This window comes from Vulpes lagopus, chromosome 7, assembly GCF_018345385.1.
Source record: "Vulpes lagopus strain Blue_001 chromosome 7, ASM1834538v1, whole genome shotgun sequence".
Lineage (NCBI taxonomy): Eukaryota > Metazoa > Chordata > Mammalia > Carnivora > Canidae > Vulpes > Vulpes lagopus.
Window position 1 is genome coordinate 45,029,410 of NC_054830.1, and position 20,385 is coordinate 45,049,794.

General features: G+C 37.9%; 1 protein-coding gene across 2 annotated transcripts in view; it reads right to left on the reverse strand.

The window, feature by feature from the left end:
- Positions 1-20,385, reverse strand: part of SUMF1 (sulfatase modifying factor 1) — a 124,447-nt gene that overhangs the window by 36,346 nt on the left and 67,716 nt on the right. For both annotated transcript variants that reach the window (XM_041764727.1, XM_041764726.1), the window contains exon 8: positions 8,233-8,292. In XM_041764727.1, the coding sequence (XP_041620661.1) occupies positions 8,233-8,292 (60 nt within the window). The remainder of the gene's footprint in view (positions 1-8,232; positions 8,293-20,385) is intronic.

Genomic DNA, 20,385 nt, shown 5'->3' on the forward strand with positions numbered 1-20,385 from the left:
CATTTAAATATATCAAAACTTTCCATGTTCCAAAAACAACCATGCATGAAACTCTTATATCCTAGGATTGTACTTTGATACAAAATAATAGAGAATGAAAATAGCGTAATTATCCTGTATAGCAGGAGCATTAATGCTGAGTTGACCCAGTAAACTAAAGTCTCTGCCAGGCAGTTAAAGAAACTTCATAAAGAAAATGAATAACTTTGGGATTCATGGAAAAGAGAGAATTTGTGGAGGGAAAAACAGGTCTGCATGACAGAGGTGGTTTTTATTTTTTCTTAATTCTTATTCTTTTTCTCACAGAAGTTAAGTGTTTCTAATCTTCATAAAAATAATCTCTTAAGCTGCCACAGAAGTTGTTTAGAGTATATCCACCATAAAAAGAAAGATATAGTGGCTTGTCTTCTACAGATAGTGAGAAACAGCAACCGGTTTTCTCATTTTCCCTGTGGCCAGTGAGGAATATAACATACTACCAATATTCAGGCAGGCAGAGAGAAGATGAATAAAAAATATGCCTGAAATAATGAAAAAATTGATGACATTTGCTATAGTACTTGTGCCTGACATGCAATGGAAGCTCTATGATGACTAGAGGTTACCACACAGGAGGATGCAGCAGAAGCCTCATCCCAGGGGCACCTGGGTGGTTCAGTCGGTTTAGTGTCCAATTCTTGGTTTCAGCTCAGGTCTTGATCTCATGGGTTGTGAGATAGAGCGCTGAGTCTGGCTCTGGGCTTATGGGGAGTCTACTTGAGATTCTTTTCCTCTGCCCCTCCCCCCAACTCGTGCTCACCCGTTCTCTCTCTCAAATATATAAATAATTTTTTTTTTTTTTTAAAGAAGTCTCATCCCACATAGGCCTTACTCACTTGGGTGCTGTGAAGCAATAGTGCTTGAGTATTTCCAGAATCAAACTCCAATAGATAATCCAGAGCCCCATGCTACCAAGTATGTGTAGTGAATTCTACATTGGGGCAAGAATCAAGTTCAGGGCAGGCAGGCACCTGGAGATGAACATTCTTGTTCCATAACTCTACCACAAATGACAAAAAACAAACAAGTATTTCCTGATTGCCTGCTGTGTACACCCACAGAGGAAGCCTGACTGTGGCCATGGTCCTATCCTGCGGGATATCACAAGCTGGCTGAGGGAACAATGACAACACATCAAACAGCCATAAACCATACTAGCGTTAAAAGATTCTGAGGTTTTTATTAATTTAGGTAAGGAATTGTCCCTTGGAGAATGTCAAAGTCTTTAGGAAAGACTTTGGAAATATTTCTTGAAGGCAAAACTTGGCCATAACTGGATTTAAATGATTATAGCGGTGGTCTTCGAACTTGAGCATACATATGAGAATAGTCTGAAGAACTTATGTACCTACTCTTTGGCCACACATCCAAAGATTCTGACTCAGTCTATCTGGTGTGGAGTCCAGGAATTTGCATTTCTTTTTTTTTTTTTTTGATATTTTATTTATTTATTTGACAGAGAGACAAGAGCACAAGCAAGGAGAGCAGCAGAGGGAGAGAGAGAAGCAGATTCCCCATTGAGCAAGGAGTCTGACGTGGGGCTCGATCCCAGGACCCCAGGATCACCACCTGAGCCGAAGGCAGACATTCAACCAACTGAGCTACCCAGGCGCCCCAAGAATTCGCATTTCTAACAAGCTTCTAGGTGCTGCTGATGCTATGGGACCCAAGGGCTGCAGCTGGAACAGAAGTGATTTATAGAATTTAGGAAAGAGGAAAGAAGGTATATTAAGTCGAGAAAACAATGACATTGCAGGCATGAAAATGGAAAAACTCAGGCAAGTTAAGGGAATAGCAAGGCATAGCCTGATTATGTCAGAGCATGGTTTATTTATTCATTAAATATTTGAGATCTTACAACATGCCAGATGCTATTCTGGGCATGAGGGATAAAAAGCAGAACAAGACAGATAATGCACCTGTCATCAGGAAGCTTACATTCAACAGGGAGCAGTCAGGCAATAAATAAACCAATGAATTCAAGATTGTTCCTGGTTGGGGTCAGTTTGGAAGAAAGTAAAATAGGGAAAGAAGAGTGGGACTGAGTAAGTGGCTACTTTAAACAAGACAGCTGGGGAAGGCTTCTCTAAGGTGGCACCAGGTGAGTTGAGTCGCCCATAGATTTGGAGAACAATAATTCCAAGCAAAAGCAATCACTATATCAAGGTAATAAATTATATATATATATATATATATATATATATATATATATATATATATATATATATATATATATATATAAAGCAGGAGACAGGGGTAGATAAATAGGATGGAGTTACATTACAGGCAGTCTTCTCAGCAGAAAGAATTTCGGCTTGATACAAATGGAAATCATGACAACCACTGTGTTCACTTACTTATCAGGAAGAGCAACAAGCAAAGCCTTTCTGAATCCGTCGCCCAATGATGAAATGGGGCTATTACTGGAATAATGTCAAAATGCTTCACCTTATCTTTACATAAAAAAAAGTAAAGCACTGGACACATGGAAGTTATTGTAACTGTTACTTTAAAATGAACACAACACTCTTAATTATAGAAACTAGCATTGACTGTCTTATCTGATGTTTGGGGGTTAACGTGCTTCCTCACTAACAAAAGTATTAGCCAGAGTCTGCATAGGACTTAAATAGCTTCTGTTGGAAAGATAATGCTGCCAGTATCTGAATATGGATTTACAGCTGACCCTTGAACAACAAGGGTCTGATCTGCACTAAGTTCCATATATAGGTGTACTTTTTGGATAAATACAGTACAGCTCTGTAAACTTATTTCCTCTTCTCCTTATAATTTTCTTAACATCTTTTCTCTAGCTCACTTTAAGAATACAGGAGCTAAAACACATAACATACAAAATATGTATTAATCAGCTGCTTATGTTATTGACAAAGCTTCTGGTCAACAGGAGGTTATCAGTAAAGTTTTGGAGGAGCTAAAAGTTTTATGTGGATTTTTTATTGCATGGGGGGGGGGTGTTCTTAACTGCTGTGTTGTCCAAGGGCCAACTGTACGTTTGCTACATACATGCAGAAGTTACTTGCTATATGAATGACAAAGATGAGTAATATCCCTAGTAACTAGGGTATGGGACCAAGGTCTTTGTTGGATGTCATATTTCTACATGCAACTTATCTCTCAAATTATATAAAAAATGATTTTAAAATAAGATGCTGCTCATATGGCACAAAATTCAGGCTGTAACAACTTTGACAAACTGTGCCCAACCAGAACACTGTGTTCAGAAGGATTGTGAGGCTGTGATGTAAGACAGTAGCAAAGAGATCCATAATGTCTAAGACTTTTGCCATAGCCATATTTGAAGACCCTGGCACACAGAAAATAATCCCATTTGGAGTAGGAATGAAAGTGCACCAATAAATGTGGGTAAAACACTCTCAACAGTTTACTTAGGAAGCAGAATGAATGGTTTTTACTGTCATTTTTATAATTATTATTTATTTTCTAACTTTTATGCAATGAATTTTTTTTGGTAAAAGAATAAAATCTTAAAATCAGTGACAACAAAAACAGCTAGTCCTTTATCAGTTCACAGCAGTCCCTAAAATCTTCTGTTAATTCAAATGACTGCGTAGAACTAAACACTAAAAAGCAAGTCTCACCATAAGTTAAAGGTTGAAAGGTCAAGACCACCATAAGGGAGTCAGTTCACATCATCATTCCATTTCAAATGAAGTCATTCACTCAGCAAACATTTATTAATAAGTAGTTCATTTTAAATTCTTATATTGGAGGGACTAATAGAGCACATAATTAAAGAAGAAAATGGCCTGATTTTAAGTGTCCTCATTGCTTTTTTCTTTTTTTTCCAGCTCTACATTTAGCACCAAAAATGGTTATTAATGATGGTCGGTCTTTGAGTGACCGAAATATGGGTCATTTTACTAATTAAGAACAGAGGTAGTGAGAAGGACCCACTTTAGCCTTTTTTCATCAAAATGGATAATTACTGTGTGAAACTGATCTCAATATCTACACTTAGAATGTGATCCTGTACTCAGAACAATCCATTTAAGATAATGACTTACCAGCCTTGGGGCTCTGAAGTCAAGGGGGACAGCAATACGGTTTTTATGAGTAGAAGACTTTCAGGGATAAATGGAAGTTTTAAGGAAAGTGTAGCTCATTATGATAAAAATAATTATATAAAATCACACAGCAGACCCTAGTCTCTTGATTTCACACCCATTGCTCTTGCCATTGACACTAGATCAACTCCTTTCTTAGTAATCTTGGTGTAAAGTGGAAGGAGGGTAAGGATTTTCTCCACGTTATGGGTTGGGTTAAAGACTCCACAGGAATTAGTCTAACAACATTCAAGAACAACAGCTAGTATTTCTTGAGTACTTACTATATGAACTGTTCTAAGAAATTAACATGTATTAATTCATTTAATTTTCCCAATAATCCTCTGAGGTAGATATTATTAAGCATCTGCATTGTATACATAGGAAAAACTGGGCACAGAGATGCTAATAGTGTGCCTAGGGTCACTTTCCATAAGCTGTAGATCCATGATTATAGCCTTTTCAAGTCCATTTAAGAGTCTGGGCACTTAACCCAACACCATGTTGTCTCACAGTTTTTCTTTATGTGCTCTCCTCTCATTACTGAAGCTGTACTTTGGGTGGACTTTCAACAAGTTATGAATAATTATCAGAGCTTATGTTAGTCATGCAAACTAGCCCTAGTCCACGATCAAAAGTGAGTCACCTTCTAAGCACGGTGATTTTTTTCAAAATGAATTACAACATTTTTTTTTCTTTATATTGATTTCCTTTCTTTTACTGATCTTCACCTATGTCATAAGAATCATTTCAAGGATTCCACCTCTCTAGTTAGTTCATTAGTTGGCTCCTTATTCAAAAGGGAAGGGGGAAAAACAATCTAATCATAATAAACATGATGGTTAACAATGATGGTACCAGTAGTATATACTGGATGCTTATATACTTCAGTCCATTCATTCCTCATAAGAACTTTATAGTAGTAGGTGCAATTACAGTGGGCATTTTACAAATGTAAAAACTAAGGCTTAGAAAGGTTAAGTAAGAAAGGTAACAGACTAGAAAGGAGCAGTTATAGAATTCCAACCCGGATCTAATTTCAGAGTCCACAACTCAATAATTTAATTATAGCTGCCACTCTTAATCTAGTGAAAAGGATAAGTGCTCTGAAAGTAACTCATAGCCAACACTGTTGTTTTCCTGATATCACTGAAATACCAAACTGATGTTAAATGCCTATATCATCTACAATTAACTTGACCAAAATCCTGGAGCTAATGGCTTTTTTTCTGGAAAATCCTATCGCCTACTCTGTCTTATTACTCTGCTATTCTCTCTTCTGGAATAATCTCTTCATCACTCTGAACATGACTAAATTAAAACTTATCTTTCAAGTAGATTAATAAAAGCTAAAGTTGTGTAATATATGCTCTAAATGAACCCGTAAAATTTTAAAACAAAGAGTTTTAGCTAATAAGCCAAAGGACAGAAAATGGAGTGATTAAAAATGCTTAACTGAAAGAAGTCAAAGAGAAAAAAGGAAACAAAGAACAGATGAGACAAAAAAGACTACAAATATCAACATGGCAAATTTTAACTCAGCCATATCAATAACCATATTAAATGTAAATGTTACAAACAGCCAATGAAAAGGTACAGATTATGCCAATAAATTCAACAACTCAGTTGAAATGGACAAATTCACTGAAGGACACAAACTCCAGAGCTTAATCAAGAAGAAAGAGATAATCTGCATAACCCTGCAGTGTTAACTAAATTAAATTTATGGATACAACTCTACTCCTAAATGGTCTCTTTGGTGGAATTCTATCAAGTATTTAAGGAAGAAGTACTGCTAATTCTACATGAACTGTTCCAGAAAATTCAAGATGAGGGAATATTTCTCAATTCAATGTATAAACCCAGCAATATAATGATACCAAAACCAGACAAGAAAGCAACAGACTAATACCCATCATGAGCATATATGCAAAAATGCTCAATATTTTAACAGATTGAGTCCAAAACATATAAAAAAAAAAGATAATACATCATCATAACTAAGCAAGCACAGTATAGGAGGGAAAGACGGTTTAACATTTGAAAACTGATAATCTATGAGCATAATTTACTATATTAACAGACTGAAAAAGAAAAACCATACAAATATCTCAATAGCTATAGTAAAGGCTTCCAGCAAAATTTACATCCATTTCCAAAAAAACCTCTCAAAATGCTAGGAATAAAAGGAAACCTTTAGGCTTAAAAAGAATATCTCCAAAAACTCTACAGCTCATATACCTAATTTTGAAAAGTTGAATGTTTAATCCTTTACAATCAAAAATGAGGTAAGGAATATCTGTTCTTAACCACTCGTATTCAATACTACATTGGAGGTTCTAGCCAATGCTATAGAGCAAGAAACTAAAAAAGATTTTAAAAGAATTGTCTATATTCACAGATGATATAACCACCAACGTAGAAAAAACAAAAGAATTTACAAAAACAGTAGTAGTACAGCTGACTTTATGAAGGCTGCAGAGCACGAGATAAACCAATTATACCATGTAAACATATTTATTAAAAACATATATTAGGTTAAAAGATATTTTAAAAGAATAAGCTGGGAAGCTTATGAAAACATTTAAAATAAGCAAAAAATATGAAATGTTACATAAACACATCCATATGCATGGCAATGGAATACGTTTAGTGTTCATGCTTAAAATGTTTTTTACAAGCATCATTTTCCCTATTTTCTTGAGGAAAAATCTTCTGGTACTCAAATCTTATGGAGTTAAATGGATTCTTCATTTTTAAAAGTATCATATGTCAGAAACAACTAATGGTAAATTAAGGTTTGAGATACTATTCTGCAAAGAGAAATTCACCTGTTTTTCATGGAAATCTGTTTTCCCAACAAGAGGATTCAGATACATTTGTAGTAATAGCTTGAATGAAAGAAAAAATTGGAGACTAAAGCCTGATATGTACGTAAACATTTAAAAGTACTGGGATGACCTAGGGCAATGCTTTTATTTTCAAATTAAAATCAGTATGGTAAGGTATTTGCCTACATCTTGTCATAAACATAGGTGTAAAGCATAAAGTAAACTCAATTATGAACTTCCACCTAAATAACTGGAATAAAATTTTTAGGAAATACAGAGGACACACGCACATACACATAATCTACAGAGATTCTCTTTAGACCAACCAGTGGTTTCCAAACTTTGCAGTATGTTTTCTTCCCCTTGAGACCTTTAAAATCCTGATGCCCAGGTCATACTCTAGAGAAATCAAATTGAGGTGAGGGGGGAACAGGTACCTTCCGTCTTTTTTATAGATCTCAAATAATTCCAATGTGCAATAAAGTTTGAGAACCACTGTTTTAAGGTAAAATTTGATACTACATCCATTGTGAAATAAGTCACTTTGGAGCCCTTATGGGTTGTTTTAAGTCTCTAAGTGCCTGGACTAACTGAATTACCATGGAAAACTTCTTGTAATAACCATCTGCAAAATGCCATCTTTGCATAGGGATAGAAAGAAGCTGAAGTGTTGGAGATACTAAAAATATACGATTTAAAGAAAAAAGGAAGAGGTGGTATTCAATCTCCAAACTCTTCAAAAATTTTACTCATGAAACACTAACTCACAATGATTACCCAAGAACAACCAATTCTGACACTGAAATCATAGCCCAAAGAGCAGAAACACTCTGAGACTGATGCTTATTTCACAAAGCATATACTTTGTATGTGAACATTTGTGATGTTTCCATTCCAGTACACCACAATCCACCCTCCATTTCCAGCTTTCACCTTAATCTCAACAGAAAATCTAGAAATCTCAAATAAATTAAGGGTCTAATTCCAGAACACACATGCTGGAAATAGTATACAGCCCACTCTGGTTCTTGGGACAACAAAGGTCTCTCAAAAGGTCAAGATTCAACAGATGGAATTTGGTTGACAATAGATCATTCACAATCTCTGCTTCTTTTCCCCATGCCTGTGTCCAAATCTGAAATGGTTATTCTTTTTGGCTTTGATGAGGATAGGTACGTATGAGCAGAAGTGGATGGGACATTTTAGGGCTAATGTTTATAGTGGATCTATTAACCTGCTGTTAGTACACCAATACAGAGTTTAATGACTTGACTTACCTTATGGCACATGTAGGATCCACCTTTCTTCACTCGGTCTTTCCCAGAAGGGGGGCCTTTCTGCAGATGAAGAGAACTCATTAGTCCAGAAAGCACAGATATTTCTCATAGACTGGCAGAGAGTCCAAACAGTCATTTTAGTCCAACCAGCTCTTTCATGGCTGCCTCAAGTCTCCACATGCTTTTCTGCCCCTGGGCCTTGAACCTGCACTCATGAACCCTAAATGCCCACCTCTCTAAATCCTATCTACCCTCTAAGGTCCAGCTCAGGTTCCCACTTTGGTGAAATCTTTGTGACTACAGCAAGCAATCCCCCTTCTAAATCCTGATAATAGCATTTCTAGATGACTAATAAGCTGCTTGGCAGCATCTATCACCTTCTCATGCTGATATGCAAATTTATCCTGCATAACAACTGGCTTGTTTAAGTAGACTAGCTAGCCTTTTTGTAATCCTCCTATGCAATGCCTAATAAACCCTTTGCTGACTGAAGGATTCTGCTTTTCATTAAAAAAAAAAAATTAGGTCAGGTTTTTGAGGTATATTTTACATACAGTAAACTGTAACCTTTTTAATCCTTTTTAAATGCACATGTCTGATGAGTTTTGACAAATGTATAGGCATGTAACCACTATCATAGTCAAGATACAGAACATAGTTTATCTTTTTCAAAACGATTTATGTAGTGCTACTATGAACAAGCATGGATGCAAATATTAATCCATTTAACCTCCATAACTTCTTCTTCTTCTTTTTTTTTAAAAAAAGGGATTTCAGGGATCCCTGGGTGGCGCAGCGGTTTGGCGCCTGCCTTTGGCCCAGGGCGCAATCCTGGAGACCCGAGATCGAATCCCACATCGGGCTCCCAGTGCATGGAGCCTGCTTCTCCCTCTGCCTGTGTCTCTGCCTCTCTCTCTCTCTCTCTGTGACTATCATAAATAAATAAAAATTAAAAAAAAAAAAAAAAAGGATTTCATTCTTAAGTAATCTCTACATCCAGCATGGGGCCCAAACTCACAACCCTGAGATCGAGAGTCACATGCTATACCAACTGAGCCAGCCAGACACACCTGTCCATAAGAACTTCTAGGTAAATTAATAAGCAAATAGCAGAACAAGGATTCATACCCAGGCAGCCTGGCTCCAGTCCATTATGCTCCCTGTTTAGAGACTAGGAATGTAGGAAATTGGGCAATGCCTACAAGGAGGCCAGAAGAAATAGTGGCTACCACTGCAATGAAAACCAAAGCCTGAAACAGCAAGACTTTTTTTCTAAGGAGAGCTTCAGATAAAAGTACACTGGAAATGAACATCTTAAAACTTTAGTTGCCAGCATAAAGGCCTCAAAACACATGAGTCATGCAAAAAACATCTCAGAGGTACCAATAACCTCCTACAAACCAGAACCACATATGGAAAGTTTGGGGGCTTCAAGGATTTTTTTTTTTTTTTGCTTTTCTTTTGTTATACAAAAAGTCAATTAATCATACAGCTGCCTGCTTTTTGTCTACTGAAAACGAGACAAGGTTGAACAATACCGCCTATCTTAGTTTTCCTTTTTCTTGTCAAGTACCTAGAGTCAAGGGTTCAGACATAAGTGGCAGAAGTTAAAAGAACCATGTTTTCTCCAAGCCTGACTAACATACTGACCTGCAAATGTCAACTATGCGGGCAGAAGTTCAGGTTTTCTAAGCACTTCCAGGTACTTAGAAAGGGTCATAGACCACGCTGCTGGCCTTTCTTCATTCCACTGCAGGGCCACAGTATTGCCATGGCCTTAAGTGCTCCGTGCTGCACTAATAAACTTTCAGTGGTTATAAATGGGCAAACTATACCTGTGAAAATAATGACTGCCAGCACAGCCTGCTTCTCAGGCATGTCTGGAATCTGTCAGACATTACATCAGAATCTGCTGGGGGTGTTTATTATTCTATAGAAGTCTGAAGCTGAAAGGAACACATTTCTATCTGTGGCGCTACCCTACATAATGGCCACTCTCCCCTACATTAAATTTCTTGCTTGGGAATTCTTGCAGTACACTGCTTCACACCAATGTGTGTGGCTCTCTGAATGCTGTTACAGTGCACCAAATGACAGCTTAAATTCTGACCAAGTATCTGATATCATGCAAGACTAAATTCTTTTGTCAAGTTACATCTAAGAACATGAAGTAGCTGATGTGCCAATAAGGAGTGAGAACAAAATCATTCCCTTTCATCACTGTCTCCAATGAACTAAGGCTGCAGTGAATAAATACGACAATCAGTAAAGTGACACAAACACTAATGAGAGTCGTTGTGTACTGACACAACCACAGTAGTTAATACTGTCCTTGATTTAGGTGACTGCTCAGATGATTCTTATAAATACAACTATTTTTTGCCAGAAAACATGACAAAGGATGAGCTACAACTGTTTGAAATGTTTACCACTTTGCAAACACAAACCAACCCCTACCCTGCTGAAACACAGAAAAATTACTAGGAGCATGTATCAATCTTAATAGGGTCCCCCCAAAATTCACATTCACGTAAAGCCTCAGAATGTGAACTTATATAGAAATAGGGACTTTGAAGATTTGTAATTTTTGTAATTTGTTAAGATGAGGTCATACAGTATTATGCAATGGCTGGTGTCCCTATAACAGGAGAAGAGGACACAGAGAGACACCCACGGAGGCCATGTGAAAATGGAGGCAGAGCCTGGCATAATGCAGCTACAAGCGGGGGATCCCCAGGACCTGCCAGAAGCTAGGAAAAGTCAAGGAAGGATTCGCCCCTAAAGACTCCAGCGGAAGGACAGCCTTGCCAGAACCTTGATTCCAGAATTGTGAGAATAAAAGAACAAATGCCTCTTGTTTCAACAAACAAGTCTGTGGTGATTTGCTGTGGCAGCCCTAGGAAACTAATACAGAAGGGAAATGTCCTCATTTCTATTTGTCAAAGAAAGGATCAATACATCAAAATTAAAATTGTCTCTCACGATCAAGTTTGTTAGTGCTGGTTAAAACCACTTAGGAAGCTACCAGTGGTGGTGTCGAATGCCTCATCTTTCTGCCTATTGTGCTCACAAGAACAGAGGCTGCAGTGTTCCACACCTCTACCACCTGTATTAAGAATCTAAGTAAAAAGCCACAGTGAGCACAAGGACTCCACCCAGAAACAGACAAGGACCCAGGTGAATGTTATCTCTGAAGGTACTACTACCCATAGCTGCTCCACTCCCAGATACCAAAATATTAACGTCTCTAATGCTTGGATGATTGCAAGGAACAGCAAAAAAACAAAACAAAAAAACCCTGCAAGCTTCTAAATGTCTGCCCCAATAATCTCAAAAGGCCAAGATGCAGCTAAAGTTCTTGGGAAAAGCAATAAAGAAGCAATGCTCCGAGTATTTGTGCAGAGAAAGATAGCCTCATTTAAAACACCTGGAAAGGCATAAAAGTCTTAAACAATGAAAAACCCACGGAAGATACCAGAGAACCCTTAACAATAAGACTGGTTTGTTGAATGAAAAATAACCTTGCAGGAAGGAGGGTGGCCAACCTGCTCAAAGCTGCCAGGGTGTATTTCATAGGAGCATTAACAATGGCATTTTGTGTCATCAAGAGAGATACTACCCTTCCCCTCCTTTGCATACCCAACTCGATGACAAGGAAAGCAACAGAAAGAACAGAGAATTTGACAATTTTTCATCAATTTTTTGACTCTGCTGAGTAAAGAAAAGTTGTCAGAGTCAAAAAAGCACCACTACTAACAGGGAATCAAGCATTTGGTTCTCATTTATAACTATTTCTTTTCTGACATTTTCCATCTTTTTTCATTTGTTTCAAACACGTTCATAATTGTTCACTGGACAATCTTTATCAAGACTGCATTAAAACCTTTGTTGGACAATTCTAACATCTCTGTCATCTCAGTGTTAGCATCCATTGTTTCATTTTGTTTGGTAATTTCCAGGTTCTTGGTATGGTAAGTGATGATTCAATTGAAATCTGAATACATTATTATGTTACAGGACTCTGGATCTCATTTAACCATCCTGTTTTGGCTGGCTTTCTGTGACCCAAGCTAGTAGGGGAAGGGAGGGAGCCATCCTCTTACCATCAGGTGAAAGTAGAAATCCAGGTTCCCCACTCAGCTTCCACTAACACCTCAGGAGGGGCTCTTGTTATTTGCTGCTGCATGGAGGTGAGAGCTTTGGCTCCCCACACAGTCTCCGCTCACACCACAGTGAGGGTGCTGTCATTACGGCTTGGCAATGATGAAAGGCCTGGCTCCCTACCTTACCTTCTCTAATACCACCCCAGTAGGGGTGTTATGGCATCTCAAACACAGCCTCATGAGGGTGCAAACCTAGGTTTCCCACCTGGCTTTTGCAAGCTTGGATGAGGACACACTTTTTCTGTAGTGTTTGGATGAAGCAGAGTGGTTACCAAAAGCTTTCTGTATGGCTAGACTAGCCCCTCCTATTTGTTCCTTTAGCTTGAGAGGGTAGACTTTTCTTGGGACTTTGTATCTGTTAGCATTTGTAGGTTGGTAGCTTCTTCAGCTCCAAGTCTGGGATATATGGGTCAATAAGAAAATCCATGTAACTCACCATCATTTCATTCCTAAGGTCCCAAGGTCTGTAGTTACTCTTCCATCTTTTGACCTTTCTTACATTTCTTTTATATGTAGTATGCTGAGTTTTAACCGTATTCAGCGGGAGGAACAGGGAAAATGTATATCTACTCCACTTTCCCAGAACCAGAAAACCTCATCTTCATTTTTAAAGGGCAGTTTTGTTGGACAAAATCCTTAGTTGATGGTTATTTTCAGCACTTTGAATATATCAGTCCACCATCTTCTGGCTTCCATTGTTTCTGATGAGAAATCAGGCATTAATTGTATCATTGTTGCCTGTATGTGATAAGGTGTTTTTCTCTTGTTCCTTTCAAGATGTTCTCTGTTTTTCAGTTGTGTGACTATGAATTATTTAGGTATATTATTCTTTGTGTCTATCATAATTGAAGTTATTTGAACTTTTTGGATCTCTGTAGATAATTTTCATCAAATTTGGTATTTAAATAATTTCTTCAAAAATGTTTTGTCCCTTGGGGTGCCTGGGTGACTCAGTTGGTTAACTGTCCAACTTTTTTTTTAAACTGTGTTGTGTGTGTGTTTTTAAAGATTTATTTATCTATTCATGAGAGACACACAGAAAGAGAGGCAGAGACCTAGGTAGAGGGAGAAGCAGGCTCCATGCAGGGAGCCCAATGTAGGGCTCAATCCAGGGACTCTAGGATCAAGCCCTAAGCTGAAGGCAGATGCCCAACCGCTGAGTCACCCAGGCATCGTGTGTGTGTGTGTGTGTGTGTGTGTGTGTGTGTGTGTGTGTGTTTACAGATTTTATTTATTTATAAATAAATAAATTTCTCTCAAATTTTATTTGAGAGAAAGATAGCAGGAGAAAGTATGAGCAGGGAAGAGAGGGAGCCTGATGTGGGGCTCAATCCCAGGACCCTGGGATCATGACCTGAGCCAAAGGCAGACACTTAACTAACTGAGCCACCCAAGCACCTCTAAGTATCCAACTTTTGATCTCAGCTCAGATCTTGCTCTCAGGGTCATGAGTTCAAGACCCATACTGGGATCCGTGCTGGGCATGGCCAACTTAAACAACAACAACAAAAAAGTTTTGTCCTTCTTTCTTCCTCCTCTCCATCTGGGAATCCTATTATACAGGTGTTAGAATTATGCTGGAACACAGTGCTCTATTAATTTGTCTCCAGTCTTTCTCCCCTCTCCCTCCTTCTTTGGCTTGGAAAATTTCTCTTGATTTATCTTCGAGTTCACTGATTCCTTCCTCTATTTATAATCTGCTGCAGAGTTACTCTAGGAAAATCTTAGCTTAGTTATTGTATTTTTCATTTTTAGAAATTTCACTTGACTCTTTCTTAACATTTTCATTTGTCTATTGTAATTCTCTGTTGATGCACATCATATTCCCTACTATATCTTTGAATATATTTTCCTTTAATTCTTTAAATATAATAGCTGCTTTGAAGTCTTTGTTAAATCCAACATGTGGAAAAAAAAAAATCCAACATGTGGGCCTATTCAGGGTCAGTTTCTACTTAACTAATTGTTTTCCTTAGTATGGGTCACACTTTATTGTTAATTTGCATGTTTATTACTTTTTAGGTGAAAAGTAGATATTTAGATTATTTCCTCATTTTAAAATATGTACAGGACTAGCACATGTGCTAGTTGCTCCATATCTGATTGAACCACGACTGGCAAGTGTTAATAGTTGCTAAAGCTGAGTTACTGGTACATACTCTCTACTCTTACTTATTATAATCTCCGTAACAAAATCCTAAAAACATAACATATATTCATATATGCTAATGTATGCACAGACTCCCTTTATAAAGAGAGTCATTAAAGAACTATTAAAGTTTCCTGAGGAGGAAAGAAGGGCTTGGTACACAAGGATAAAAGCTGTGGACCTTCTGAAATTCACATTCACAAACTACTTATTCATTTTTTAATGAAAAAAGAAACATTTAGTACAACAAAAATTAAAATGATCTGGCATGTATTGGTTCTGTTTCACTGACACTCAGAGATAACACTGTTTATTAAAGCCTAAAAACACCTTTTATTTTGCATTCACCATCTCCTCATTATAATCCATTTTTACTTCTAAATAGCACAATACATTTTTCAAAGCAGGAAATAAGTTATTTAGCCTCTGAAAAAGGCTTAACCACCTATTCACAGACTTCCCTTTTTACAACCATCATCCTTTCAGGAACCAAATGAGTGAGGTACCACTCCAATGGTATTCAGATACTAGCTGACTATTAGCCTTTCAATTATTGTCAGAGTATGGGCAGGTTTGGAAAGACTTCAGTTTAAGAAGATGTGATTATATACACACATACACACACACACACACACACACACAGTGGAATATTAGCCATCAGAAAGGATGAATATTTACCATATACATAAACATGGATGGAACAGGAGGGTATTGTGCTGAGTGAAATGAGTTTCTCATGTCCCCTGAAATGACACTAGATTCTTTTTGCCTAATATGCAGTCCCCACTATCCATTAAACTTCTAGTTATCTTGCAAGATCCACCAAGATCCATCCAGCATGAGCTCTACAGTCAGACTACCTGCCTGGGTCTGGGTCTACGTCACAGCTCTGACATTGACAGTGAGATTAGTCTAGGTCCAGTTAGGCAACCCATCTACATTCCAGGTTCTTCCCCAGGAAAATGGAGATGATAGAAATGATAATAGTATCTATTTCATTGGACTGAGTGGGGATTAAATAAGATAAGGCATATAAATCCCTTAGTAAGTAGTAAACAGTTGCTGTTACTATTATATAGTATTAGTTCATGACTAACTCAGGTTTCCCAAAGCTACCCATAAACTTTATAATTCAAGTGGTTGTAATTTCTAAAATTCCAAAATCAAAGAAATCACTTGACCCAACTTTTCAAAGGCCAAACCTCAAAGGGAGTACAAGTTCTAATAAAATAGCTGACATGTTAATCAACCTGTAGAAGGAAAACAGACTATCGTACTTTACAATGAAATTCACATAGCTCATCACTTCATGCAGAAGTTGTCACATTAGCAGAATGTGAACATTTTCAATGGTAAAACCAGTATACAAAAACACTCTAGGAGCCACAGAAAGAGTGGAGTGAACTTCACCTCAAGAAGCTTTTAAAAGCTTTTAAAAAACATGATTTGCCCCTGCTTACTTTCTCTCCCCTTGCCTGGTCCAAATGATACTAAAAATACCTGAGGAGAAAACTGAAATTCATTACTTTCAATTTGACAATGGCAGCTAACCTGTATTTAATATCATTTCTGAGAAGACCCAGCAATCCTGTACATATTTTAAAATGCTTTAAATACTGTTTTCATCTGCAGATTAAATCCTGCTTCAAACCAACTAATGACAATTTTGAAAAAGTAATGGACATCCAGTAAAGGAATGAATCAGAAAAGGTCATATATATCTGCTCCTCACTGAGTCTCCTCATTTCATCACACTCACCCCATGTGCTCAAGCTAGTATCCTTCAGGAATAATTGTAGATTCCTAGCTGTCCCTAACCCCCATCCCCAGTGGATCTGATTAGCTCAATCTCTGAAGAAGGTCTCTAATTGATAGCAGTTATCATCTCCATGGTCCAAACCAAACCACTATTTCTCACCTGGACCACTAACATGGCCTCCTAAAGGGTCTTTGCAGTTTCCTATGTGGTACCTAGTACCTATTACGAGCACAGTAATATTGGTAGAAGAGATAAAAGACTATGTCACAATGAAAGAAACCAGACCCCTCCCCCAAAAGGAGTATGTACTTTATGATCCCATTCATCTAAGACTCTAAAAACTACAAACTAATATACTGTAACAGAAAGCAGATAATTGCTTGGGTATGGGAGGCAGAGAGGGGCAGCATGAAGGGATTATGGGGGATACAAGGAAACTTTTGGGTGATGGATATGTTCACTATCTAGATGGTGGTGCTTTCATGGATGTGTGTCTGTGTATATTTTTTTATCTGTGTGTGTGTATATATGTATATATACACACATACACACTGAGATATAAACTTATCAACTAGTACACTTTAGTTTTGTGCAATTTATGCCAATTATACTATAGTAATGCTCTTCTTTAAAAATAAAAACAAACTAGTATTTTTAATAAAATATAAAGTGTGACACTTATTCAAATAATCCAGGGGAGGAGAGGAGCAAGGATTAGTGGGTGGAAACACAGATGAAACAATATTGTACATGAATTGATGATTATGAAAACTAGGTAGGCAGGACATATGGGGGTATAATGTATTCTCTTGACTTCTACATATTTGAAATTTTCTATAATAATTTTTAAGTTAAAGGAAAGAAAATCATAAACCAGGATAAACTAAAAGAAGAAAAATACTACATCTTCCAGAGCCCCAGACAGCTGGGAGTCCCAGACTTCCTCAGAAGTCTGAGTGCAGGGGAAAGTGGAGTTCAAACGGGCAGATTTTATTCTCCACTCTATAACCCTGAGAAGTGGGCATGTTCCTTTGAGAGCTAAGTTCTCTTTTCCCTGGTTGGCTGAAAGCTAAGGCTCTCTTGCACACTTGATTTCCAGTTGGGCCTTCAAGCTGTCAGATCATACAGGCTCCCACAAATAGGGTTCCAGCAGCCTGAAGTTTAGAATAAAAGACAAATCATCCAGTCGCCCATCCACAGTACCTCCTGCATGCTGAAGGAGCACCTGGATAAATAAGAAGTGCTGCTTCAACACGCATCTCAGAAACACACAAACAGGAGCGACATTTTTATCTACTTTTTCTTCAAGCCTCCGCTCATGTACCTTCTAAAAGGCATCTCAGTCACCTCAACCAGTTTTTAAAGAAAGGAACTCTCGGCCACTGTTTGCTAACTCGCAATCTCATTTGAGCCTCACCAGAACCTTAGGAAGCAGCAAGTGTCATTATTCCCATTTTAAACATGAGAAATACTGAAATTCAGAGAGATGAAATAAGTGGAATGTCCAAGGTCCCACAGCCAACAAGTGACGGGGCCAGGAGTGGGGGTCCACTCACTTCTCTGCCTGTCCAGCTTGACTGTCTTCCAAGCTCAGCAGCAACTCCGCCAGAAATGCGCATATAAAGAAAAGTCAAATCCCAATAACTCACTCTTTTTATCCAATGCCAAACATGTCAAAGGATTTTAAGAGTAAGTAGATGACCATTACTTCAAATAAAGCTTTTTCAGTTAGGTATAATTTCTTTATGCCCTAGCACAAGGACCTATGAAGAAGGAACTGCAATTAGCTTTACACATTACATGAGAAGAAAGTCATGATGCCCAAAGAAAGGTCAAAGAAAAAAACTAGGGATTAGATTGGATAGAACAGCACATTAAACACAAAACCAAATTAACAACTCCTATAGTATTTTGTCTGTAAAACCAGCATGCCCTGGGTGGTGATTACCCTGTTAGTGAAATGAATGAAAACAGCCATTTCTTCCATGCTGCTTGTTTCACCCACGCTAGCTTAAAATGGAAGAGAATTTTCAAAATTGTATTAAATTTGCTCACATTGTGGTGACTTCTCCATTTTCCAATAAAACAATGTCATTTCATGGCCCAAGGTCCACAGTAACAATTCTTGCTTCTTGCTTACTGGATATTTAAAACACTGATTCTAGTGAGAGAAGCTACTAATAGCAACTAGTACTTACTGAGAACATATTCTAAGCAGGGATTGTTTTTAATGTTTGTAATCTTCAAAATGATCTTTTGATATAGGTTCCATTATTGGTAGGGCCACCAAATAATTTATTGTCCAATAAAGATACTTTGGGGAACTAAAGGGGAGAGCTATTAACAATTATGCCAGGCACAGCCAAAAACGAAAAAATGTTTAGACACTCAATCATTAGCTTCATTTTACAAATCGAGACTTAAGGGACAGAAAGGTTAAGCAGCCTGTCCAAGGTCACATGTCTAGTAAGTCAAGGTTCAAGTCCAGGTCATCCGGCTGTAGGCTCATACTCAACCCCTGCCATGTGCCCTTCTGAGCTGATACAGTATCATGTTTTTTTTAATAAATCATTCCACAGTTCAGTTTGAAGCACACACATGAACCTCTCTGTATTTCACAAGTTCGTGGCAAAAAAAAAAAAAAAAAAGACTAAAACCCAAGGAGAATGATGAGTCTAGAGTTCGTATTTTTTAAAAAATAAAGACATTCAATTGCTCTTGTATATGCAGCTGAAACATGTTCCTTCTTAGACGTTCTTCTCTTAATTACTTCTCTCAGCATATAATATCAGTTCTATTTCGCTCAGGAACAAATCCACGTTTAAAGCAGCAACACCTACCACTTACATATGCACACTTAGACCAATACCACAGATGCCTTTGGTGGTTTCCCCGGCCCAGACCACACTGTGCTTGGGGGTCTTAACCTTATACTAGAAGGAACAGAAGCAACTGTTCCATTTCATAAGCCTGTTGTGTATAGTCTGGGGTGGTTTTCAAAAACTTCCAAGGAAAAATCATGTCCCGGAAACAAGGTGATAAATAGGGAGTTCAACATTTTCCTTTCATTACTAAAAAAATGATAGGCACCATAAAACTTCAAGGAACCACAACATTGGGTAGACACGTAGAAAGTGTTTTTGTGAAGATACAAGACCACTTGTGGACATGCTTTTTATGGCAACATGATACTGGCATGTTTCATATCCCCTTTTCTTCAATCCCTCAGGACTACTGTCCTTTTACATTTACAATTCTTCCTGCATCTTCCCTCAGACAACTGCAAGGTTTGCTTCAATGCTCCATTTAGTGTCTCTGTCAGATGGTACTTCACCAGATGGGCTGAAAGATCATGCTCTCCCTCCACCCACCATCACTATCTCTCATCTTCTATATATCCCTTTCTGTGGTATAATAAAAAATAGACATTTGGTCTTTGTCCCTAGTTTCTGGCAAATGGCTCCTAAAACCCTTGGAATTTCCTAAGTGATGACTGTCTTTCTTTTGTAAGATAATGAGATGTTTCATTAGGGACAGGGGTTGGAACTTTCAGGCCCACCCTTGACCTCTAGGGAGGACACTGGGTTCCATTACCAATGGCCAATGATTTGATCAATCATCCTTAATTAAACATCCAAAAAACTTCTAAACAACAGGGTTCAAAGAGCTACCAAGTTGGTGATGTGCTGGGAATCTGGCAGGCCTAGAAAGGGCATGAAAGCTTTGTACCACTCTACCTCCACACCTTTCCCTAAGCATTTCTTCTATTTGGCTATTTCTACCTTGTACCCTTTATAATTAATCAGTAATCCTAAGTAAAGTAACTTCTTGAGTACTGTGAATTGGTCTAGGAAATTACTAAGCCTGAGGAGGAGGTCATGAGAACCCCCAAGTCTGTAGTCTGCTGGGCAGAAGAAGTGTGGCTAGTGTGATGACCTCATTTGCAGCTGGCATCTGGAGTAAAAGCAGACTTGTGGGACTGGGCCTTTGGTCTGTAATGTCTGAGGCTAACTCTGGGGGGGAAAAAGCACTGGGTTTATGACAGATTATATGCAGAAAGTACCAGTAAGAAAACTGAGAGA